The 25904-nt window shown below is 42.8% G+C and overlaps 1 protein-coding gene across 2 annotated transcripts in view; it reads right to left on the reverse strand.

The window, feature by feature from the left end:
* Positions 1-3099: 3099 nt before the first annotated feature.
* Positions 3100-25904, reverse strand: part of hps4 (HPS4 biogenesis of lysosomal organelles complex 3 subunit 2) — a 56143-nt gene continuing 33338 nt past the window's right edge. The window contains exons 9-13 of one of the 2 annotated variants that reach the window (XM_020513525.2): positions 19596-19695; positions 16779-17673; positions 13176-13305; positions 8982-9084; positions 3100-6905 (exon numbers count right to left, since the gene is read on the reverse strand). In XM_020513525.2, the coding sequence (XP_020369114.1) occupies positions 6737-6905; positions 8982-9084; positions 13176-13305; positions 16779-17673; positions 19596-19695 (1397 nt within the window). In that variant the 3' untranslated portion in view covers positions 3100-6736. The remainder of the gene's footprint in view (positions 6906-8981; positions 9085-13175; positions 13306-16778; positions 17674-19595; positions 19696-25904) is intronic. The other variant, XR_007264695.1, reaches the window with a different exon arrangement.

The raw sequence follows: 25904 nt of genomic DNA on the forward strand, positions 1-25904 counted from the left end.
GGCTTAAAGCCAGCATTGATCCATCCACCATTTACATGCAGAAATTTAACCCAGCCACAGTGCACGGTATAAATGAGGTGCTAACAGTTTAAAGAATAAGCAGCAATGATCTCCCACTGCTCTTAAATTTAAAGTCAGCAAAAGCTTTATTCTCATGCAGAAACTGTATTGAACATCTAACTGAATGCAAATTACTGGATTAGTGTTTAATGTAAAAACATTAGGATGGTAACACACAAACAGTCACACATAAGGGTAGAAATCCACCATTCTGCAATAGCTGTGCACAGTTTAAATGCCTATCTGATATACCATTTAAAGGGAGTCTTTTGAGATTCAAGTTTTGCATAAAGACAAAGCATGAGGGTCCACATGATTTTGCCAGTTTATCTAATAAATAGCACAAACAAAACAAGGAGCCCTGAACTGAATTGCCAATAAGGTTCTTAAGCGGAGGAGGGGAGAAGACAGCAAGAGAGCTTTGGTGATGATAACCAGTCCTTTTACAGAGTCATAAAGGTTTACAGCATGGAACTTGGCCCAATTTGTCCATGCTCCCACTTGCCTGTGTTTGGTCCATATCCCTCCATGACTATCCCATCCATGTACCTGTCCAAATGTTTCTTAAATGACAACATTGTACTCACCTTCACCTTTAGAGGTGGCACAGTGGTTCAGTGGTCAGCACTGCTACCTCACAGCGCTAGGGACCTGGGTTTGAATCCAGCCTTGGGTGACAGTCTGTGTGGAGTTTGCATGTTCTCCCTGTGCCTGTGCTCCAGATTCCTCCCACAGTTCAAAGAGGTGCAGGTTAGGTGGATTGGTTATGTTAAATTGTCAGGTGATGTGCAGGCTAGATGAATTAGCCATGGGAAATGCAGGGTTATAGGGCAGTGGGGTGAGATGCTCTTCAGAGGGTCAATGTGGACTTGATGGGCTGAATGGCCTGCTTCCACACTGTAGGGATTCTGTGATTCACTATCTCTGGTAGCCTGTTCCAAATGCTCACCACGCTGTGTGTGAAAAAATTGCCCCTCTGGAGCTTTTTGTATCTCTTCCCTCTCACCTTAAACCTACAACCTTTTGTTTTAGATTCCCCTACCATGGCAAAAAGCTGTTGGCTATCTACCTTATCCATGCCTCTCATGATTTTATAGACTTCTCTAAAGTCCTCAGTGACTTGACATTTCCAATCACCAATGTGTACGCATCCAGAAGCAACTGGATATTGAGCAAAATGAAAGAACTAAGTGCTGGAGAAACACAATAGTTCTGGCAACACCTGTGGAGGGAGAAACATTTCAAGCCCAAGCTCACTGGTTTTCATAATTCTGAAGAAGTGCCATATTGGACTCAAAAGCATTAACTCTGTGGGAATGTCACCAGCTCTGACATAGAGTCACTGGATGCGAAACATTAACTCTGCTTTCTTTGCTTAGATGGTGTCAGACCTACTGAGTTTCACCAGCAATTTCTGTTTTGGATCATAGAATCCCCACAGAGTGCAAAAGGGCTATTCAGCCCATCAAGTCTGCACCGACCCTCCGAAGAACACAACACCCAGACCTAGACCCCCATATTTCCCATGGCCAATCCACCTAACTTGCACATCTTTGGACTGTAGGAAGAAACTGGAGCACCCAGAGGAAACCCACGCAGACACAGGGAGAACATGCAAACTCTACCTAGACAGTCACCCAAGTCTGGAATTGAACTGGGGTCCCTTTATTTCTGCAGTTCTTTATTTCCACAGATGCTGTCGGCATGGCCTTAGCACTTTTGTTTCAGATGTGCAGCATCAGCTCTATTTTGTTTTTATTTTATTTTATTCAATGGATAATGAATAAAAATCAATCCAGTGCCAAGGCTTCCCCAACTGAATGGTCTATGAGTAAGTCATTCTCTAAGTTTGGACAAAAATAACGGATGACTAAAGAGGTGCATATCAGAGGAAAAACTGCTCCACTACTGCATGACATGAGCTGCCATGTACCTAAACTCTGGAATTCCCTTCTTTTAAGATGCTGTTTAAAATTTACCTCTTTGACCAAGCTTTTAGTCAGCTATCCTCATATTTCTTTATGTAGATCAGTATCATGTGAGGTGTCGCATTTTGTAAAGGCAAATCAGAGCGGGACTTATACACTTAATAGTAGACTCCTGGGAAGCGTTGCTGAACAACGAGACCTTGGTGTGTAGGTTCATAGTTCCTTGAAAGTGGACTCACAGGTAGATAGGGTGGTGAAGGTGGCATTTGGTACACTTGCCTTTATTGGTCAGTGCGTTGAGTACAGGAGTTCGGAGGTCATGTTGTGGCTGTACAGGACATTGGTTTGGCCACTTTTGGAACACTGTGATCAATTCTGGTCTCCCTGCTACAGGAGAGATGTTGTTAAACTTGAAAGGACGCAGGAAACGTTTACAAGGACACTGTTGGGGTTGGAGCATTTGAGCTCGAGTGAGGTGCTGAATAGGTTGGGGCTATTTTCCTTGGAAATTTGGAGGCTGTGGGTGATCTTATAGAGGTGTATAAAATCATGAGGAGTATAGATAGGCTGAATATCCAAGGTCTTTTTCCCAGGATAGGAAAGTCCAAAACTAGATGGCATATTTTTAAGGTGAGTGGGGAAAGATTTAAAAGGGACCTAAGGGGCAACTTTTCACACAGAGGGTGGTGCGTGCATGGAATGAGTTGCCAGAGAAAGTGGTGGATGGGTATATGAATAGGAAGAGTTGAGAGGGATATGGGCCAAATGCTGGCAAATGGGCAAGTCCACACTGCCCCTTCAAAGGGTATTCCATCCAGACTCGACCCCCTCGATTAATTTAGGATATCTGGTTGGCATGGATGAGTTGGACCAAAGGGTCTGTTTCTGTGTTGTACAACTCTTTGACTCTATGATTTGCTAATGCTTTTGTGAATTGTCTCGTGATGTTTTACGACCCTACACACACTAAATAAATCCAAGATGCTGACCACAGAAGACATGTTAAATCATGAATTTGGTGGAAGCATCAGGTTGATAAAACATTACTACAGGACGTACTGTAAAAGAAAGCATTTGGTAATTAGTTCTGCAGAAGGGCCCGCTCCTGCTCCTCAATTTAATACTTTGCTTGAAGAAAGGCACTTGGTGAGCAGTGTATATTTAATTTATTGCACAGATGTGAGAACACAGCACCTTGAGCTGAAACCCAGAAGGCATTTTACACAAGCTTACATACACCAGATTTTTCGTATAAAATTCTACAATGTACCATTAGAAGAAACATCCTGCATTGTTGAGACAATTTGACAGTTAAGAAATATAACTAATATTTAGTTGTATAACAGTAATTCATCAGCCAAATTGTAGCGCCTACAGTATTTTCCAATAGTGCAACCTTGTACTAAAGTTGTAAAAATTTAAAAGTATAACAGGAGTGCATGTCTACTACAGACTCATAGAATCCCTAGTGTTGAAGCAGCCCATTCTGCCCATCAAGTCCACACTGCCCCTTCAAAGGGTATTCCACCCAGACTCGACCCCCTACCTTATCCTTGTAACCGTGCATTTCCCATAGCTAACCCACCTAGCCTGCACATCCCTGGACACTATGGGCAATTTAACATGGCCAATCCTCCTAACCTGCACATCTTTGTGGGAGCGAACCAGAGCACCTGGAGGAAACCAGAGCACCTGGAGGAAACCCATACTGACGCAGGGAGAATGTGCAAACTCCACACAGATGGCTGCCCAAGGGTGGAACTGAACCCGGGTCCCTCGTGCTGTGAGGCAGCAGTGCTGACCACTGAGCCATCGATACTATAGTTGGATTAGGTGGAGTTAGGGTTTTAAAATATAGACCACACAATCCTTTTCCCTCAGCTAGTGAGGCTGAGGGGATGACAGTAGACAGCAGATTGAACAGATGAGGAGGAGCAAGTTTAAATAACAAGGAGGACACAGATGCCATGTGGTTGTCACAGTACTGTGGTCAGCATTAGAGTGACAATTAGCTGTGGCACATTGTTTACTACTGAAGAACAGCAGCGGAGAAAATATTGGTACATACCACAAGAATAGCAGTAAGGTGGTACACTCAAACTTACAGAATCGGTTAATATGCTAAAACGAGAGAATATTGAGCTTAAATTTCCATCACACTATAATGATGGAAAAAACCTAGCTCAAAAGCTTTTAGGATTTAAAAACCAAACCCTATCAAATTCATTTCTTTACAATATATTTCAACTTCAGCTACCTGTCAGATCACAAAATCCACCAATTACTGCTGGCTTCCAAACATACATATAAAAATAATTTATATTGTCTTGTTCAATGAACTCCCAGTGAATTGTTCCATCAATCTATTATTCTCTGCATAATGCTAGAATAATGTATTCAGTGTATAATTAAGTCTAAGAGACCTTCCTCTAGTTTGTCATAAGTGCAATGCTTCAGTCAATTTACTTTTCTAATGAATTCAACGTGGGATAAGTGAATCGCTAGCCTGCTAGAGACACCTTTTCACCACAAAGGTCAATTAGTCACCAGATCCAGGATTTGAGTATTAAATTACCGACTACCTGCAGAGTATCTCCATATGGCTCCCCATCATATTGGGCAAACTGTAGGTTACGACCTTGCAGATGTCAGTAAGACAAATCTTTAACTTAGATTCCGGGTCTCTCAAACTTTCAGCAGTTCCAAGATGCAAGTAACAAACTGAGAAGTAAAAATGTAAACAACAAATTGCTGGTAAGCCATAATAGATGCTAAGTGTCTAAAAGTGAAATGCATTTCGACAGGACCATTCAGCAGTAAGATATACATCTATAGTTTACCTCCATTCTCACCAACACCACCCCAAAAATTAAAACATTTTACATTTCATATATGTACGTTATTGTTTTCAATTTAGTATAAATGGCATGTATAGTTTCTCTCTCCTTTATTCCACTCTTCAATTAGTGATAAATCTCAAGTTACTTATAAACATTGAGAAAATCAGTTACCATTACTAGCTATCAAAATTCCTAATATCTCTCATACCAGCTACAGCATTTGTGTAAAGTGCAAAACTGAACAGAAATGGAAGTTTCATGGTATCTCAGTAAAGGCAGTGTGTTGATAGTAGCTTCAATACCTTTTGGCTGGGGACAAGGAGACGTCAAGTACTTCTCACCCCTGAAAGATGTACATAACTGATTGTTGAATCAGAGTTAATTGTAACGTCCTTAAGCATTGAAAATTCAACAGGACGAGTGAACACATGGACTATTGATCAGAAGGTTGTCAGCATCCATAGAATTTCCCCAGAGAAAAAAGATTAAAAAAAAACTATTAACAATATTTTACTAGTATTGCAATAGTGTTGGGAGAGATTGGTACCAGGGGACACTGTTTGAGGATCAGAGCCAGATGAGAGGACTTTGTTCATCTAGAGGATTATTGGTCTGCGGAATTCTCTTCCCTAGAAAGTAGTGGAGGCTTTGCCATTGAATTTATTCAAGGCTGATTCCAATAGATTTTCAAGAGACTCAAGGTCTCTGACAATCAGACAAGGAAGTGGAGTTGAGACTACAATCAGATCAGCCATGATCTTGGCAGTGGAGGCTTGAAGGGGACAAATGGCCTACTCCCACTCCTAGGTCATAGAGTGATACAGCATAGAAATAGGCCCTTCGGCCCACCATGTCTATACTGACCAACAAACACAAACAACACTTAATCCCATTTTCCTGCACTTGATCCCTAGCCTACCATATTCTGGCATTTTAAGTGCTCATCCAGATGCTTCATAAATGTTGTGAGAGTGTCCGTCTCAATGACCTTCTCAGGCCGCACTTTCCATATTGCAACCATCCTCTGGGTGAAAAGACCTTTTCTCAGCTCTCCTCTAAACCACTTACTCCTCTCCTTAAACTTACATCCTGTGGTCTTGAGTTCCTAACATTTACATAGGAATAGGAATGTTGAAAATTGAGATATTTCAGCAAGCCTTAAGCTCTGAAATTCTGCACTGCACTGCCCAACCACCCATGCCCCAATTATTTTCCTTAAAACCCATCTCCTGAAATAACAAAACTTTTATTTACATCTTAATGTTTTCTTATGTAGTTTAGTATCAAATTTTATTTGATAACTCTCCTGTGAAGCGCCATGGGTCATTTGAATACATTAAAGGCACTACATAAATCCAAGTTATCAGGCTGAAGTTGGGGTAGATCAGAAATGTTGTAGGGAATCAACACTTCCACAAATTTGAATAAATAGGAACTTTCTTCTTATGGCTGAATGACAAATTTTAACCACATTTAATCAAAACCATTGAAAAGATGAGGTGTGTGGACAGGATATTAAAATAAATTCCATGTCTGTTTAGGAGTTTTCTACATTTTAAAAGCCATGTATATTTTTCAACACACAGATAGTCTTATTTATGGTTTTGGCTGGTCCATTAATTCTTCATGCACAATGTCAGAAAACCTCGATTCAAGTAAGGCATGCTGTGTGATGTGTTTCTTTACTTCTTTCAACACTCATCCCCACTGAAAATTCCTAAGAATCTCCAATTATTAGTACATTTAAGCAAATATACTGGAGGAACACGCAGCCCATGATACAACCATTAGATAATACACTCAGGTAGGACAAGCGTATGACTTAAAGAACCATTTGTTCTTTTCAATTAAAAAGTGTAAGCATTTGTCCGTGTAACACTGCTGGGAAATCTGTGAGATTGCCGTGACTCAGAGCAGGTTTACTCCATATTTTAGTAGTTTCTGCTTGGCTCGTCCTGGCAAAGCAAAGGCACTGTCGCGAGGGTTCGGAACGCCGGAGTTGCGGGCAGCTGCAAGGATCTGGAAGTGAGTTTCCTGGGCTGGGTTCTGGCAGCTGTAAACAGCAGTGGAGGCGTTCCTGTTGGGAGAGAATGGTAGCAATTAATTAAGGAGGGGAAATCACTTGATGTTTTACGTACATCTCTTTTTCACTTTGAAAATCTCGGCTGACTCTCCCAGAGTCGGTAAGGGAGTGCTTCACTAACTTCTGAATGAGGCATTAAATCGAGACCTCATGTGCCTTCTCAAATAGATTGAAGTAGTTACATAGGATACTTTCTAAGAAGAGTTGTGTCCAGTGTCCTGGTCAATATCAGTCCCTCAAGTGAACATAAAATCCAAAAGAACTGTGGATGCTGTAAATCAGGAACAAAAACAAAGTTGCTGGAAAAGCTCAGCAGGTCTGGCAGCATCTGTGAAGGAGGAAGCAGAGTTAATATTTCAGGTCCAGTGACCCTTCCTCAGTCCAGCAACTTTGTCTTTGTTCCTCAAGTGAACATTACTGGCAGTGTGCAAGATGACAGCCATGTTTCTTACAATAGATTTCAGCATTGCCTAATTGGCTACAGAGCAGTCCTCAGGCTATAAAAGGTACTACATAAATGTAAGTATTTCTTTTTTGGTTTTCGAATATTTAACAGTTGTCTTACAGAGGCCTTTCAATAGTCTATTTAGTCCTATTAATCTTCACTTGCCATGAGGAAAATGCAGCGGAAGGCAATGGGAATAAAATCTCATTCCATCAGTTGCTTCATGCGAGAGAAGCAAAGGGTGGAAACTTAGGAAGCACTACCCATAACTTTCCAATCCTCCTCAGATTCCAATGGTCCAATTTTCAATGCTGGGAGTTCTGATCTAATGCATTGCACAAATCTAGCAAAATGTAAATCACAAGCTCCCCTGCCCCACTTCCTTATCCAGCTAGCGATGGCTTCAGTTAGAAACTGTCAAGTTAGTGATCCTCAGTCAGGGTAACTGTACAGGTACGACAAGTGGGCCAGTAGACGGTGAGAGCATCCTAAACTCACACAGCCCACAAGCCCCCATCTCCCAAAAGAAACCTCCTCAGCAGTCAGATATCTTATCAATATTCATTGGGATCACTGAATATGCAAGACCCTGACTTCTATTTGCAACAAAGTCCATAAACTTTAGCATAAGAGAGGTATGGCTCAAATGCAAGCCCTCTGAAAATTGCAGGAAGCTTTGTGCTGCTTCCCTGTTAGCCTCACCAAAACCATTAAAGGTACCACCTCGCTGGGAAGGTGCCCAGCATTTCATTGCAGTTACCCAGTCACTCTTGCCTGCACAATGACAGGCTTTATAAACCTGGATAAAAACAACTGAACTCTCTCTAACCTTCCCAACTCTGTTAGAACAAGTATGTCATGCAAAATTTATTCCTCATGTAGCAAGTCTAATACACATTATGTGGTCATTTATCTTGCTGCTCCTCCTAGGAACTGATGCTTGCAAACTGCTTGTCATATGTTTACCTACACTTCAAAAGGACTTGTACTTATGTTGGGATTTTCAGGATGCCTCTGTACAATCAACTAAGCCCATTTTAAAGTGTAATCACTTGTTAAGTCAAATGTAGCAACCATTTTCTGCATAGCAAGACCTCACAAATAGTGAATGGATTAATGTCAACAGGAAAGGAAGAACGTCAAACATATCCCTCAGCAGGTGCATTTTCCAAGTGTTGTATACCTAACTCTCTACTGTTTTGACATCTAGTGTCCCTGGCAAGGCACAGCAAGGTGTAGAGCCAGGATAAACTTGCCAGATGCACTGAGGACAATTCCAGGAAAGGGTAGTTTAATCTATTTCATTCACTCAACAGCCAGACTCTGCTTCTTTGTGCTTCTGGTGTTGCGAAAGATTGCAAGAGAGACCAGCACTCTGCAAGCTGGAAACACAGGTATCTATCATTTCATAGGCCACTTTTTCTTCCAGTTCTGGAAGATGGATGTATCAGAAACAGAAATGTGGAGATGTTTGTTCTACCGAAAAAAAAGTTAGCAGGTAATTACTTGGCATAAAATGCTAGCAGCCAAGTGCTGGAAAATGTGATTAGAGTAGATAGGTGCCTGACTGGCACAAATATGATACGACTTTCTGTGCTGTGATACCGTATGATTCTACAACATACCGGACAATCATCTCATGAGTGGTCTTGTTGTGGTCCAAGTCAGTGTGCATCAAAGCCGTTGCTCTAATGAAGTGACCCTTCTGATCACCAGAGGAAAGCTGAGCTTTAAAAATGAAAAGGAATTGTTTAGTACCAATCATTCAATCACAAAGAAATATGCTGTCCGAGATTTCACCGTTTTCTGTCCTGGTCTACTGAACCATGTCAGATGCAACACTACAGTTTACTCTATTTGGTAATTTTAACCACCACCCCTAGTCTTCCTCCCTCCCATTTTAATGATGTTTTGGATACAGTTCTACAGATCACCCTCCAGCTAATCAACTATGAGCAATGATTCAAATGTCAACAGGTACAGCAAACACCAGACTGTTCACACTGTTACTGGATAGCAATGAGAAGCGGTAATCTTGGCTAATTTACCATCATCTATTCCTGGGGCAGCGGTTGGAACAGCTGTCCCACTTCCCAAAATCAGCCAACTCTACTCACGTAAGGGATTGAACCTGCTCCTTCAATTATGGCTGGTGTTCACTGAAGCAGCAGTTAGCTCCTTTCCTCTACCTCCTCTCTCGAAGATGGTGGGACCTATAGATGCACCACTATTTATTTGCACTTTTCATCGTATCATGTAATTTTGGTTTCATTTTAATCAACTCTAACTGGTTTGTACAGTTCACAAGTGATGATTATTTCCTTCTCTATAGATGTTCAATTTTTCCATGTAATTGGGACTTCCATGTTTCTAGAGATTGGAACTAATTCGGTTGCCATTTGCAGGACTAGACCCTAGGGACATCTTCTATGGCTGATGTTTTAATAGATGCAGAAGTAACTTGCTTCAGGTACAACGTCCCCTCGTAACACACTGAAGGCTGAAGTCCAATTAAATCCCAACTCTTTCAGTTCTCCGTCACGCATCCCGCTCTCAATTAAATTCTACTCAGATGCACATCCTCATCTGGCTTCCCATTTCTACAGCCTTGATTTCATCACCATAGTTTTCGTTTGTTTTGTTTTATTCACTCATGGGATGTGAACATTGCTGGCTGGGCCAACATTTTATTGCTAGTCTTTCGTTGCCCTTGAGAACGTGGTGCTGAGCTGCCTTCTTGAAATGCTACAGTCTACAGTGAGACACAATACCCTTAGGGTGGAAATTCCAGGATTTTGACCCAGAGACAGTGAAGGAATGGCAATATATTTCCAAGTCAAGATGGTGAGTGGCTTGGAGGGGAACTTGCAGGGGGTAGTATTCCCATGTATCTGCTGCCCCTGTCCTTCTGGAAGGAACTGGTTGATGGTTTGGAAAGTGCTGTCTAAGGATCTTTGGTGAATTTCTGCAGTGCATCTTGTAGATAGTACACACTGGTGCTACTGAGCGTTGGTGGTGGAGAGTGGATGCAGTGCCAGGCATGCAGGCTGTTTTGTCCTGGATGGTACCAAGCTTCCTGATTGTTGTTTGAGCTAACCTCATCCAGGGAAGTGGGGAGTATTCCATCACACTCCTGACGTGTGCCTTCTAGATGGTGGACAGGCTTTGGGAGATTTGTAGATCCTTACAGAGCCTCACACTGCCTGTGAAGTCTCCTCCAGCACTATTTCCCCCATCTCACATGTTCTGATGTGGAGTCTGAACCACTGTGCACCCTCACCTTCCTTGCACTCCACCAGCGAAAGCTGTACCTCAGTACAATAATCTTGCCACCTGAACCCTCTCGCTAAAAAACCTGCACCCTGCAACATCTCCTCCCACCTTCAAAATGTTCCTTGAAACCTGCAGCTCTGATAACATTTGGGTTAGTTCCCGAACCTCCTTATCCTCCTCAGTGACCAATCTATTTCCTTATGAAGCACCTTAGGATAATGTCAAACTGAGGTTCTGGCTAATGCCAAAAAATTGTCTGGATTGGAGACCACTGAGGACATCTGCTGGTCCCTTTGTATACTGCAACTTTTTCCCTGAATGTTTGTCTTCTGCCAGTTCAATGAAGACTGACTTTATTAGGCAAGATCTGCAGTGTCTCCAACATACCGCAGAACATTAGTCTGCTTTGATTATCATAAGGACAGAATGTTAAAAAAACTATGGGTATGATTTGGAATGCATTGCCTGATTAGATGAATACAAACACAAGACTGATTTTGAAAACCTACCACTTGTAAAAGAGAAAAACATTATAGGGTTGGGGGCGGTGGGTGGGATGCACTTCAGAGGGTCAGTACAGACTTAATGGGCCAAATGGCCTCTTTCTGAACTGTAGGTATTCTATGATTCTAAAGGGTGGCACAGTGGTTAACACAGCCACTTCACAATGCCCGCAAACCTGGGTTCAATTCTAGCCTTGGGAGACTGAATGTGTGGGGTTTGCACATTCTCCCTGTTTTATGTGGGTTTCCTCCCACAGGCTAAAGACGTGCAGGTTCGGTGGACTGGCCATAGTAAATAGCCCATAGTGTCCAGGGGTGTGTAGGCTAGGTGAGTTAGTCATGGGAAATGCAGGGTTACTGAGATCGGGTAGGGAGGTGGGTCTGGGTGGGATGCTCTTTGAAGGCTGTTGTGGACTTAATGGGCCTAATGGCCTGCTTCCACACTGTAGGGATTCTATGAAAAGTGAGGTAATGAACAGTGGAAACGTAGTAATTGAAATGTGCATTTATATGCACCTATCATGCTCACAGGAAGTTCTAATTTTATTATTGCAGCTTGTGAATTTCTTTTGAGGTACAGACATTGTCAGAATTGGAAATACAGCAGCCAATGTATACAAGGAAGCTCCCAAAAACAGCGTGATAATGACGAGTTTTTTTTAAGTAACCGTAGATTGAAGGTTAAATATTGGGCAGGTCACAAAATGTAACACCTTGACCAGTCAAAATAATGCCTGAGATCCTTTATATCCAGCTGAGAAGTTTAATGTCTCACTTAAAAAGCAGCATCTCTGGCAATGCAGAGCTTCCTCAGTAATTCAGATCACCAGAAGGGGACTCGAGTAGTGTATTCAGAATGTGTGGCCATAAAGTAAATCCCCACATTAAAGCACAGTTTAGTCAATCTAAAATGTGGATGAGATTTTAGAAATACAGAGAAAAGGCAGGCACTTTAAATCTGAAATGAAAGTAGCAAATTCCGTGAATAAACTAACTCTACATCCAAATCATTAAAGCTTTCATTTTTCTTCAAATTACTGCCAGGTTAAATGAAGTACTGTTAGAGGCATCAAAAACAGAAATTGCTGGAACGGCCCCTATCTGCACTGTAGGGATTCTATGATTTCAGGGAAACAGGGGAAAGTGGTAGAGTGGATCTAACTGGTTAGCTCTTCAAAAAAAAAAGGTGACTAACATGCAGGAGATTAATGGCTTCCATCAGTACACAACCGTTCTACAATACCATGAACAAAGCATTGAATCCCTATAGTGTGGAAGCAGGCCATTCAACCCATCAAGTCCATACTGATCCTCTGAAGAGCATCCCAACCAGACCAAACCCCACCAATCCTGATCCCATAACCCTGCATTTCCCATGGCTAATCCACCTAGCCATGCACATTACTGGACCCTATGAGCAATTTAGCATGGTCAGCCCACTTAACCTGCACTTTGGACTGTGGGAGGAAACTGGAGCATCCAGATGAAACCCACACAGACACGGGGAGAATGTGCAAACTCCACACAGACCGAGGGTGGAATCGAACCTGGGTCTCTGGTGCTGTGAGGCATCGCTGAGTCACCGAGGCACCTCGCAAATGTTCATGAAGGCCCTGTAGTCTGATCAGGGGATGATGGAAGTCAGCTCCAGGATTAAACCGGAAAATGTTTATGCCGGAATTTCACTCAATACCTCAGTCGCAAAGTAACAAATTAACCAGGCAACAGGAGAGACTATAATTGCTTTCAATACCTTAGACCAAGGAGGGACAAAAAAAATGCTTTCTCCGCATTCCTGACCATCCAGTGACCCCTGATGCAAACTGAAGCACGAATACAAGGCAAGAACAGAAGTGGGTTCAACTGTGATAACCTTCTTAGCCCACCCCAAATAATCAAAATTACATGCCGACGCTCAATATTGAGGCTCAGACAACAGGAATGTCCACTTGGGTGAGATCTTTGAGGATCATTAATATGTAATAATATTGCATAGGTCAGCCCTTCCAAAGAGGGAAATGACACACACACATACACACTGACCTGTGAGTACATGCTGAACGCAGTCATAATGTGCAAAGTTGTAGCCAAGTAAGTTACAGTAGCTCTTGCTGAGTAACGTCTCACTCAGGTGAACTTCTAAGCCATTTAAAGATGCCAGGGTGCTGTGATACTGTGGAGGAGATGGAAATAATTGGGATTCTCTGAGCCAAGTACCTGCCATTGATGTCTAACTGCAGTGAGCAGAGTCGAATGCATCAGACATCCAAACTTACACAATAATTTATTCAAAATCTCAAGGCATTAATTCCCTCATTGTTTTTCACCCGGTTTAAGATTTCCATATGAAATGGGTTGAGAACTACATTCAAATGATCTGCACAGTAATTAGAAATTAACCATGTGCACATCCATTAACAACAAATCAGCACATGTATACATCCCAAAAAGCATTAACCATCATCTCCCAAACCATCCACAACCTCATCACCTCAGGTGACCTCCCACCCACGGCCTCCAACCTCATCGTTCCCCAACCCCGCACTGCCCGCTTCTATCTCGTTCCCAAAATCCACAAACCTGAATGCCCTGGTCGACCCATTATCTCCGCCTGCTCCTGTCCCACCGAACTGATCTCCAACTATCTAGACTCCATTTTCTCCCCCTTGGTCCAGGAACTCCCTACCTATGTCCGTGACACCACCCACGCCCTCCACCTCCTCCAGAACTTCCAATTCCCCGGTCCCCAACACCTCATCTTTACCATGGACGTCCAGTCCCTCTACACCTGCATTCCCCATGCAGATGGCCTTAAGGCCCTCCGCTTCTTCCTGTCCCGCAGGCCCGACCAGTCCCCCTCCACTGATACCCTCATCCGCTTAGCCAAACTCGTCCTCACACTCAACAACTTCTCTTTCAATTCCTCCCACTTCCTACAGACAAAGGGGGTAGCCATGGGTACCCGCATGGGCCCAAGCTACGCCTGCCTCTTTGTAGGTTACGTGGAACAATCCCTCTTCCGTACCTACACCGGCCCTAAACCCCACCTCTTCCTCCGTTACATTGATGACTGTATCGGTGCCGCCTCGTGCTCCCACGAGGAGCTCGAACAGTTCATACACTTCACTAACACCTTCCACCCCAACCTTAAATTTACCTGGACCATCTCTAACACCTCTCTCCCCTTCCTGGACCTCTCTGTCTCCATATCGGACAACCACCTCGAAACCGATATTCATTTCAAGCCCACCGACTCCCACAGCTACCTAGAACACTCCTCCTCCCACCCACCTTCCAGCAAAAATGCTATCCCCTATTCCCAATTCCTTCGCCTCCGCCGCATCTGTTCCCAGGATGAGGCATTCCACTCCCGTACATCTCAGTTGTCCTCGTTTTTCAAGGACCGTTTTTTTTTTTTTTTTTTTTTTTTTTTTTTTTTTTTTTTTGTCTCCCACATCTCCCGCACCTCATCCCTCACACCCCGTCCACGCAATAAGAACCAAAAAAGAATCCCCCTCGTCCTCACGTACCACCCCACCAACCTCCGGATCCAACGCATCATCCTCTGACACTTGCGCCATCTGCAATCCGACCCCACCACCAAAGACATCTTTCCCTCCCCACCCTTATCTGCTTTCCGGAGGGACAACTCTCTCCGTGACTCCCTTGTCCGCTCCACACTCCCCTCCAGCTCCACCACACCCGGCACTTTTCCCTGCAACCGCAGGAAGTGCTACACCTGCCCCCATACCTCCTCCCTCACCCCCATCCCAGGTCCCAAGAAGACTTTCCACATCAGGCAGATGTTCACCTGCACATCTGCCAATGTGGTATACTGCATCCGCTGTACCCGGTGTGGCTTCCTCTACATCGGGGAAACCAAGCGGAGGCTCGGGGACCGCTTTGCAGAACACCTACGCTCGGTTGGCAATAAACAACTGCACCTCCCAGTCGCGAACCATTTCAACTCCCCCTCCCATTCCTCAGACGACATGTCCATCCTGGGCCTCCTGCAGTGCCACAACGATGCCACCCAAAGGTTGCAGGAACAGCAACTCATATTCCGCTTGGGAACCCTGCAGCCCAATGGTATCAATGTGGATCTCACAAGCTTCAAAACCTCCCCTCCCCCTACCGCATCCCAAAACCAGTCCAGCTCGTCCCTGCCTCCCTAACCTGTTCTTCCTCCCACCTATCCCCTCCTCCCACCTCAAGCCGCACCTCCATCTCCTACCGACCAACCTCATCCCGCCCCCTTGACCTGTCCGTCCTCCCTGGACTGACCTATCCCCTTCCTAACTCCCCACCTACACTCACCTTTACTGGCTCCATCCCCGCCTCTTCGACCTGTTTGTTTCCTCTCCACCTATCCTCTCCTCTATCCCCCTTCTATCCGCCTCCCACTCTCTCCCTATTTATTTCGGAACCCCCTTCCCCTCCCCCTTTTCTGATGAAGGGTCTAGGGCCGAAACGTCAGCCTCTCTGCTCCTATGATGCTGCTTGGCCTGCTGTGTTCATCCAGCCCTGCACCTTGTTGTCTCGGATTCTCCAGCATCTGCAGTTCCTACTATCTCTGATTCAATCATAGAAGTGGCTTGGTTGGGAGGTATAAAATATAATGGAGAATTTTACAAGTCAAGAGGCACAAAGCTAATTATTTATTTTCTAACAATAGTATATTGGTGGCTACAATAACAGATGATAAAAATTAACAGGTTCCTTGGTTGGAACTGCAAGAAAACCCTAAAGCACCTGTATGAAAAGCTGTCTGTTCCCCACAGTAGCGGAGTTCAAAACTAGAGTGCATAGGTTTAAGATGAGAGGGGAAAGGTCTAAAAGAAGACCAAAGGGGCAACATTTTCACACAGTGGGTGGTGCATGTATGGAATGAGCTGCTAGAAGAAATGGTGGAAGCTGGTACAATTACAAGATTTAAAGGGCATCTGGACGGGTATATGAATAGGAAGAGTTTAGAGGGATATGGGCCAAATGCTGGCAAATGGAACTAGATTAATTTAGGATATCTGGTCGGCATGGATGAGTTGGACTGAAGGGTCTGTTTCTATCCTGTATAGCTCTATGACACAAAGTTGGACAAATGCAAAACTTGCAAATGTGCTGCTTCATCTGGGCAGTTTTTGATCTCAGTTATGATGGCAGTATTACCATTATGTTTGACCTCAAAGTGAGTTCAGTCAAGTTACCTCATCAACACCAAACCATTTCTGCTGCAGAGTTCTGTATCTCTACATTTACAGAGGATCAAATAAAAATGTTAATGCGATACTCTTGGCTTGACTTGTTCTAAATGAAAATCACAGCCTTGACTCATTCACGAGGAGTTGTCACAGCACCAGAGGCTGCTGGAATTATACTCCTGGAATAAGTCAATTCAAGTGAAAACCAGAATGAGGTGACAATCTTGCCTTCATTTAGGAAAGTTAAAAATCCTCAAGCACGAGATCATGTTTTTGAAAGTATTTACACGAGGAACATTTCCAGCAGCATTTTGCTGAACAAACCAGTTAAGGAATTTTACTGGAAGGTGCTAATTTTTCTCCTGTCCATATCTAAAGTTCTTGCAGCAACGTCATTTAAAAGACTAGACTTGTTGTTTAAGATCACACATGGGTTAAAAATACTCACAACATCTTCAATAGCACTGCGATTGGCTCTAAATCCATCTTCAGTCAGAAGAAACATTACCAATCCTTTCACCACATGAACATACAAATTCAGTTTCACCAGCTTTCCATGGTCGTTGGGTTCACCCAGGCTTCCATTCTTAATTGTTGAAGTCTGCTCAATTTCTGCACCCTCTTCTCTATATTCTGTACGAAGTGAAAGGTGAGATGAGTCTCTAAACAAGATTCCTTGAGACAAGACAGCATCACCATGCAGTAAATTCCTATGTTGTCGTAAAGGTACAGTTTGGACAGTGACAGGAGAGGTGACACTGGCCTCTTTCTGATTGTGTATCTCATCATTTTTAGATTCAGAAACAAGTTGCATTTTTGGAGAGTCAGAGATAGTGAATCTACTGGAGGAATTTATATCTGAGGAACCACTAATTCTTTCAGGTGGTGTTGTTACTTTTTCAGTGTGCTCATTATTTCCACTTTCTTTCAATTCCACGTAGAGATCCTTGGAAACTGAGTCAGGCTGTTCCTCATCCAATTGTAGTGAAAAGCAAGAGTTGCTAAGAGGGGAACAGGCTTTAGGAGTGGGAGGAAATGGGATTTTATTCTCGGGATAAGAGTTTGCACTCATTGAAGACTTGTCGCTAACCTCCATTGAACGAAGCTGTATAGAATGTTCTTCTTTGTAGTTCTGGGCAAGATCCATGGAATCTGCTGGTCTATCACTGTCTTTGGAATTTGGATGTGGGTTCTCAAACTCAGTGCTGTTTCTGCACTCCACCTCAGAGTGCTTGACCTCACCATTCATCTCCTCAGCATTTGAATTGGCTGACAGTGCTCTGGAGAGAGGCCAATTCTGAATCTCCTTGTCAGTCAAATCTGGCTTCGGTGACTCGACTAACCTACAAGATGGAAATAGATTTTTTAAAAAAGATGCACAACAAGCTTTGTTCCAAATTTAATCTTACTTTTAAAATCTCAACATTAATGCACAATGAGTTGACTGCTTTTCAACAACATTTTTCCAGCTTGAGTATTCTCTCCCCATCCCTCTTAACCCTTCATTGAAGCTTGGTTCCTTGGGTGTCCTTCATCCTTCAATAGTGACCAATATTCATTATCCATGTACTGGCATTCACCAATTTGACAGTTATTGTATTAAAGGCTATTAATAAGACCAAGGGCTGAACTTTCCCAGCCCCTGAGTAGAGTAGACAATGGGGAGTCAGTTTGAAAAATATGGTGAGTTTAGAAAAGTGAGACTCTCAACATTGAAAAAAAAATTAGATTGTGCGACCAAGTTTCAAACAAAGAGAGAATGGCAAGAGACTTATTTCATGCATTTACATCTCTTTAGTACCCAATCTTGCTTCATTGACATGTAGTTACTAATCTCCCACATGTCAAGTGTAAAACTAAACAGTGACAATACCTGACAATGCCAGCTCACTGTTTGCTCTTCCTGGTCACCACCTTGGATAGCAGGGGATGTTCCAATGAGCAGCAACTGCCTGTAACCTCCCCATCCATGGAGATTGGCATAAGACACACATCAGCCTCACCACGTCATCATGGCACATCTCTGACCCACGTAGTATACAGTTTTCCATTTCAATTTGGAGCACACTGGTACCTTTCACTGTAGTATTGTGCTAGGACAAACACCATTGAACCAGGCTGCACCCCAGTTCTCCTCGTTTGATCTCTAAGTGCCTCTCACACTTTGCGCCTACATGGATGTTCACAGTACCTCTGGCTTGCCTTGCCTTTTTGTGCCTTGTGCCTCATTCAGAGTTTAAAAAGATCACAATACTTTTGTCTTGTCTTACCACTGGGTGCAGATACAAAGCCAGGCAGCTTGTCATGGTTATCAGTGGTGATCAGTTAAGATGGTGGACACGTGATATGACCGCACTGTGCTATGTCAATATCATACCTACAACTTGTACGGGCACCCCACACAGCAAACATACTGAATGGCCATTTCTCCAAGTCTAAGGAGAGCAGTCCTCAGTCAGATCAAGAACAGCTGTCATCAGTCGGAGGTCCAACTACAGTCAGTCAAAAGCGGTATCTGATCTCAGTCCAGGCATTTCATCTCCTATGGGGTTGTCAAGCGTTCTCCTACAGGTCCAGTGCAACCAGTGTCTTAGTAGGTTATTCAGGGAGCTGCACAGAGATCAGTCAGACATTCAGTCACACATAATTTGGTGCTATCCATCCCATTCAGTCAGAGTGGTGGGCCATCATCAGTCTGTTGAAAGTGCCAAACCATAATGCAACAGACTTCATCAACAGAAACAAAAAGTGTTTCATTGCATCAACGTATAACTTATCTGGGTGCTCTGCTTTTCTCCCACAGTCCAAAGATGTGCAGGCTAGATGGATTGGCCATGGGAAGTGCAGGATTACAGGGATAAATTGGGGGGGGAGGGTGGGTGGGTCTGGGTGGGATGCTCTTTTGAGGGCCAGCGTGGTGTGGACTGAATGGGCCAAATGGCCTGCTTCCACACTGTAGGGATTCTATGATTCTGTGATCATCAGTATTACGTTTTAAATGTCTGTGCCAGGTACACTAGGAGCTGCCAGGATGCTATGATTGGTCATTTTTTGTCAGGGCTGGTGTATGTTATAATCCAGGTGATTGGTTGTTGGTCATTAGTCAGGAAAGCACTAAAGCTTGCTCGCTGGCCCAAGAGCTTAGAGACACTGTTCATCTGGGCTTACATATCAAGGATGCTCCTCCCTTGGTAGGATATGACATCAGAACTGTATTACAGCACAAGTCAGTACTTCACTCAACTCCTGTAAAAGCTAATCTCACCCGTGCATCCATTCAACTGGGAATTGCCGCATAGCTGCAGACTCTTCTTTAGTAACAAATACAGTCAAAACTGTTACATCCTTGGGTAACGGTGCATCTTCTGTAAGTAAAAATAGAGACAGCAGCATATTATATATATTACTAGGTATAATATACCAACATCACACCATTATCATGAAAACAACTGTACCATAATAAAAGGTTCAGTCACATTGAAGCATACTGTTGTTTGGTGTCAACTGGAGCACACTCATCAGACAGGAGATAGTTTAGGGTGCAGGTTGGTATCATTGGATTTTGGGTCAAAGTTACCAGAATCAGAACTTGTGCTTGGCTGTCTCTTTCCTTAAATTTGAAATCTGGATCCAGATTCCTCTAAAGTGATTGGATCTATGAAGGAGGTAGCTGCTATGCTAATGAAATGAGAGATCTGTGTAAAATGGTAAAGAAAAAGTAGTTTGGACTGAATGTATGGGTGCTAAATTTGCTGCTGACACAATGATTGAACAACAATTTGTAAAGAAAGCAAAGGAGTCAGTGAAGGGATTTTTGAATTAGGTGTATTGTCAGGATTTACACAGGTTATCCAAGTGGACCAAAATTTGTATAGAGCTGGAGTATAATGTGGGAAAAATCTGAACTTGCCCGCTTTGGCAGAAAGTATAGAAAAGCAGCACATTGTTTAAATTGAGATTGATTGTAGAATTCTGCAGTAGTGAGGTGTCCTGTACACAAAGCACAAAAAGTTAATAGGTAAGTACAACAAACTAATAGGCAGGCTAATGGAATGTTAGAATTTAAAGGAGAAAAAAAGATAAAAGAAAGGACATTTTGCTATAGTTATGCACAGTATTGGTCTGGAGCACTGTGTACAGTATTGATCTCTTTATTTAAGAAAAGACATTTTAAGCAGGAGAGAGATGGTTCATTCAGGTGAGTCAAGGAATGAAGGGCCTGTCTGAAAAGGTAAAGTTGGATACGTGGTCGTGAATGTGCCAGTCTGCTGAGGAATGTTTTTGCATCTTCTTGTTAAAGTACACCATTAAAGTTTAAATTCCAGGGCTAAATCTCTAATTTACACAGTTGTCTTGCTTTACCCTTCACTAGGAAGCAAGGCTTTAATTTAGTGATGACATTCCTGCCTGATTCAGAAGTTGTGTGGCTCACACCTCACTCCAGATAATCCCAGTAGGTGGACAGCAGAGTTCTGACTCTGAATTCTGGGTTTGCATCCAATTGGCTACTCATGGCAGATGGATGTGGGAGATTCCACTCTCCAATTGTGTGGGCTATGGCAGTCCATAACATTTTTCTGTTGTATCCAATGAGCTATTGTACTGGTATAATGATTGTGGTCTGACAGATTTGTGCATCAGCCTAAGGATACTTCCTCTCCACTGAAAGAGTATGAAGATATAAAAGCAACAAGCAATGCAAGAAATACTGAAGCTAAATCAATTTAAAGACGAGGAAAAAGGTGAAGAGAACAGGCTGAAGACAAACTTGCAGAATACAGATGAGAGAAGCCATCTGGTTCATTGTTCCAGATGAACTACTCATTCATCAACTGTTTATGGGATCTTGACATGTGCAAACTTGGCTGCAGTTCAATTAAGTATTTTTAGTACATCTTCAGATTCAACCACATTTGTATCCATTACAAATTCTCTTGCTGTTATAAAATGCTGGAAAACTTTCTCATTGTTGAATTTCGCTTCCAAGACGCTGCTTAATTCTGGTTTCCCTCTCACTGCCTCAGCATTCTTTTTGGAGGTTGCTGAATTATTCTCCACGATTTTTTTTTAATTGCCTTTCTATAGTCTTCATAAAATTTGTTTTTCCTATTTCATTTAATAATGTCTTATGTACACCAGAAGAGAATACTTTGAGGAGGTAAAGAGCAAGCAAGCCAAGCAGAGCCAGTGGACATGATCTATTTGGATTTTCAAACGGCCTTTGACAAGGTGCCACACAGGAGGCTGTGAAATAATATTAAGAGAACAAGGTGTTAGGGACAAGGTGCTGACATGGATGGAGGATGGGCAGACTGGCAGAAGGCAGAGACTGGGAATAAAGGGGTCTTTTTCTGGATTGCAGCTAGTTACCAATGGAATTCCACAGGGGTCAGTGTTAGGTCCACAACCATTCACATTATACATTAACCATCTGGGAAAAGGAAGTAAGGGCATTGCAGCTAAGTTTGCAGATGACATAAAAATAGGTGGAGGGACAGGTAGTCTTGAGGAAGTGGGGAGGCTGCAGAAGGACCTGGACAGACTAGGACAGTTGCAGATAGAATACAATGTAGGAAAGTGTGAGATTATGCACTTTGGCAGGAAGAATAGTAGTGTAGACTGTTTTGAAATGGGGAAAGGCTTTGGAAATCTGAAGCACAAAGGGACTCGGGAGTCCTAGTTTAGGATTGTCTTCCGGTTAGCATGCATTTTCAGTTGGCAGTTAGGAAGGCAAATGCAATGTTAGCATTCATTTCAAGAAGGCTGGAAGATAACAGCAGACATGTACTACTGAGGTTGTATAAGGCTCTGGGTCAGACTGCATTGCAATATTATGAGCAGTTTTGTGCTCTGTATCTAAGGGAAGGACATGCTTGCATTGGAGGGGGTCCAGAGGAGGTTAACAAGAATGATCCTGGTGATGAAGGGCTTGTTGTATGAGCAGTGGTTGAGGATTCTGTGTCTGTACTCGCTGGAGTTTCGAAGATGAGGGAGGATCTCATTGAAGCTTGCAGAATACTTAGCGGGCTGGATAGAGTGGGCTTGGGGAAGACGTTTCCACTAGTTGGGGAGACTAGGACCCGAGGGCACAGCCTCAGAATGAAGGGATGACCCTTTAGAACAGAGATGAGGAGAAATTTCTTTAGCCAGAGGGTGATGAATCTGTGGAACTCATTGCCACAGAGGGCTGTGGAGGCCAGGTCATTGAGTATATTTAAGACAGAGATAGATAGGTTCTTGATTAGTAAGGGGATCAAGGGTTATGGGAGAAGGCAGGAGAATAGAGTTGAGAAACACAATCAGCCATGATTGATTGGCAGAATAGACTTGATGGAGCGAATGGCTCAATTCTGCTCCTACATCTTATGGCCTTATTTATGTAGCTTGTGTTTCATAGTCTCTCGTTCATAATTAATCTTGTAACTGAACTGAAAGGGAAACAGGAAAGGAAAGCAATTTGCCAAACTACATGTAGTAATCCTCATACTCTCATGTCATTCCAAAGCACTTCACAGCCATTGGAAACACAGTCATGATTATAATGGGAGTAATCATAACAGCCAACTCGCGAACAGAAAAATCTGAATAATTTAATAATTTCCAACTTATGGGCTATTGCTTTTGCAAACAGTTGCTTCACCCTGGGTTCTTGCAGGCATCAACCAGGATTAAAAGACAATGATAGATTTTGGGAGAAGGCCAATGTTATTTCATGTCTGTTCATGTGAGAGGTTTAACCATAGGCCAGGGCTGACCCTTGCAAATATTTGGCCTCCATCTTACAGCCAAATATCCATATTCACCAAACTTGTTGATACTGATCATTAACTTAACTGCCATCTGCAAACACCATTATCGCTACCAGGCAAACAGACCTAATGGAAATATTTGAATTTCAAATATGCTGCACTTGACTGATTTAGAACCAATCATTAAAGACATTAGAGCTGCAAACTTTGAAAAACTCAAAGTAATCAGGCAGAGTCATTGTCAAAGGTAAATCAATTTTAACCAATTTATTGGAGTTCCTTGAGGGAGTAAAATGTACAGCGGATAAGGTGGGGATGGGTGGGTGCTCTGTAACAAACTTGGATTTCCAGAAGGCATTTGATAAGGGGCCATATCAAAGGGTATTCTGAAAATAAATGTTTATGGTGTAGGCAGTTATCATATTAGCATGAATAGAGATTGGCCGACTGGCAGAAAACAGCAAGTGTGCACAAGTAGGCCTAATTGGCAGGATGTGATGGGTGGAGTCTTACAGGGTCCTCAACTTTTTACAATATACATCAATGACTTTGACAAGAAAAGTGAAGGCCTGGTGGCTAGGTTTGACAATGACACCAGGAAAGGCAGGGAAGTTTGCTGTGAGGACAACAGAAGGAAGTTGAAGACGAATATAGATAGGTTGGGTGAGCAGGCAAAATATCTGGCAGTTGGACAATAATGTGGGAAAATATGAAGTTGCTCATTTTGGCAGAGCGTTGCTTAAGCAGAATGACTGAGCTTGTGGGGTGGAATTTAGGTGTTCCGGTTCATGAATCACAAAAAAATTAGTGTGCAGGTACAGCGTATAAACAAGAGGGCAAAAAAAAAAAGCTCTCTGTTATCATTTAGCAATTCAATATAAACGTAAGGACGTTATGCTTCAGTTTTATAGGACCTTAGTGAGGCTGAATCTTGAATTCTGTGTGCTGTTTGGGCCTACTTGTTTCAGGAAGGATGAAGATGCATTGGAAGCAGTTCAGAGGAAATTTCCTAGAGTCATACAGCACAGAAACAGGCCCTTCAGTCCAAGCAGTTCATGCCGACCATAATCCCAAACTAAACTAGTCCCACCTGCCTGTGTTTGGCCCATACCCTTCTAAACGTTTCCTATTCATGCGCTTATCCAAATGTCTTTTAAATGGTGTAACTGTACCTACATCCACCACTTCCTCTGGATGTTCATTCCACATATGAGTGACTCTGTGTAAAAAAGTTGCCCCTCATATCTTTTTAAAAATCTTTCTCCTCTCACCTTAAAAATACGGCCACTATTTTTGAAATTCCCCCACCCTAGGGGAACGATATCTATCATTCACCTTATCTATACCCCTCATGATTTTATAAACCTCTATAAAGGTCATCCCTCAGCCTCCTACGCTCCAGTGAAAAAAGTCCCAGCCTATCCAGCTTCTCCTTGTAACTCAAACCCTCCATTCCCAGCAACATCCTGGTAAATCTTTTCTGAACTCTCTCTAGCTTAAAATATCCTTGCTATAACGGGGTGGCCAGACTGGACACAATACTCCAGAAGAGACCTCGCCAACATCCTATACAACCTCAACATGATGTCCCAACTCCTATACTCAGAGGTCTGAGCAATGAAGACAAGTGAGATTGATACCAGGAATGAATGGATTGTCTTATGCGAAAAAATTGGACAGGCTGAGCTTCTTTCCTTCTCTTGGAGTTTAGAACAGTGAACGGTGACTTGATTGAAGTGTACAGATGGTTTTGACATGGTGGAGTGGAGAGGATGTTTCCTCTTGTGGGTCAGTGCAGAATTGGCACTGATTTAAAATTAGACGTCACTGTTTTCAAATCAGGACAGAGTTGAGAAGGAGCCTTTAATTCTCGCAAAGGGTCGTATGACTTTGGAACTGTCTGCCTCAGAAGTTGGTGGAAGTGGGGATGTTGAATATTATTGTACAGATTCTTGTTAGGCAGGGGAATCAAGAGTTAAATCAGAGGAATATGGGAACTTGGATTTTGAAGTAGAAATAGATCTGGCCACAATCTTATTGAATGGCAGAGGTGGTCGAAGGGCTAAATTTATTTCTGCTCTTACTTTGTACATCCATAGATGAATCCCTCCTTTTTATTGCTCAGTTTACTAACTGAGCCACAGGAAGACGTTGGGTTTAATTCCTGGCCCTTGTTGCACTGGATCTTTGCCGGTGGCACTAAAATTAATTACAGAAATGTTGAGTTCCCGGGTAGCAAGAGGAATTACCAGTGGGGGTTGTCATTCCCAAACGCTATCCAAAGGACTAGAAAATAAGCATGTATTGAATCAGAATCAGCTATTGGAAAGTGATTAGAATTTCCACACTGTCAGTCTTTGGATACAAGAAAAGGGGAAAGTTGAGATTAATCTCAAATTCACTCTCAAAATTCACCAAAACAGCATGGATACTAAAGGTATATATCAAACGGATACAGAATAGGTAACAAAAGAAGCAAAAATATCTTTGTTTTGTCTACTGTCTCTGACTAAACTGCCAGAAATATGGGATCAATAGTTTCCAAAGCTAGAGAAATGAGTAATGTTAAGCCCGCTATGAGTTATTCCATCCCCTCTTCCCCAGCCAGTTTCAAATGAACTTATGGTCTGGCCTGAATGAAGACTGAAGAAGTGTTACAGAACTGCAACTTTGTTATGCATAAGGAGACACAAAATGCAATGATATTTTTGTGAAAAAAACAAGAAAAATCAAGAAGTAAGCTTAAAATGTGATGAATGTCTAGCTGCTAGCTGTTTCTGCAATTACGTTCAAAACTGGTAGCAAAATTGTAGTGAAATTACACA

Source organism: Rhincodon typus, chromosome 24, assembly GCF_021869965.1.
Source record: "Rhincodon typus isolate 14 chromosome 24, sRhiTyp1.1, whole genome shotgun sequence".
Classification (NCBI taxonomy): Eukaryota; Metazoa; Chordata; class Chondrichthyes; order Orectolobiformes; family Rhincodontidae; genus Rhincodon; species Rhincodon typus.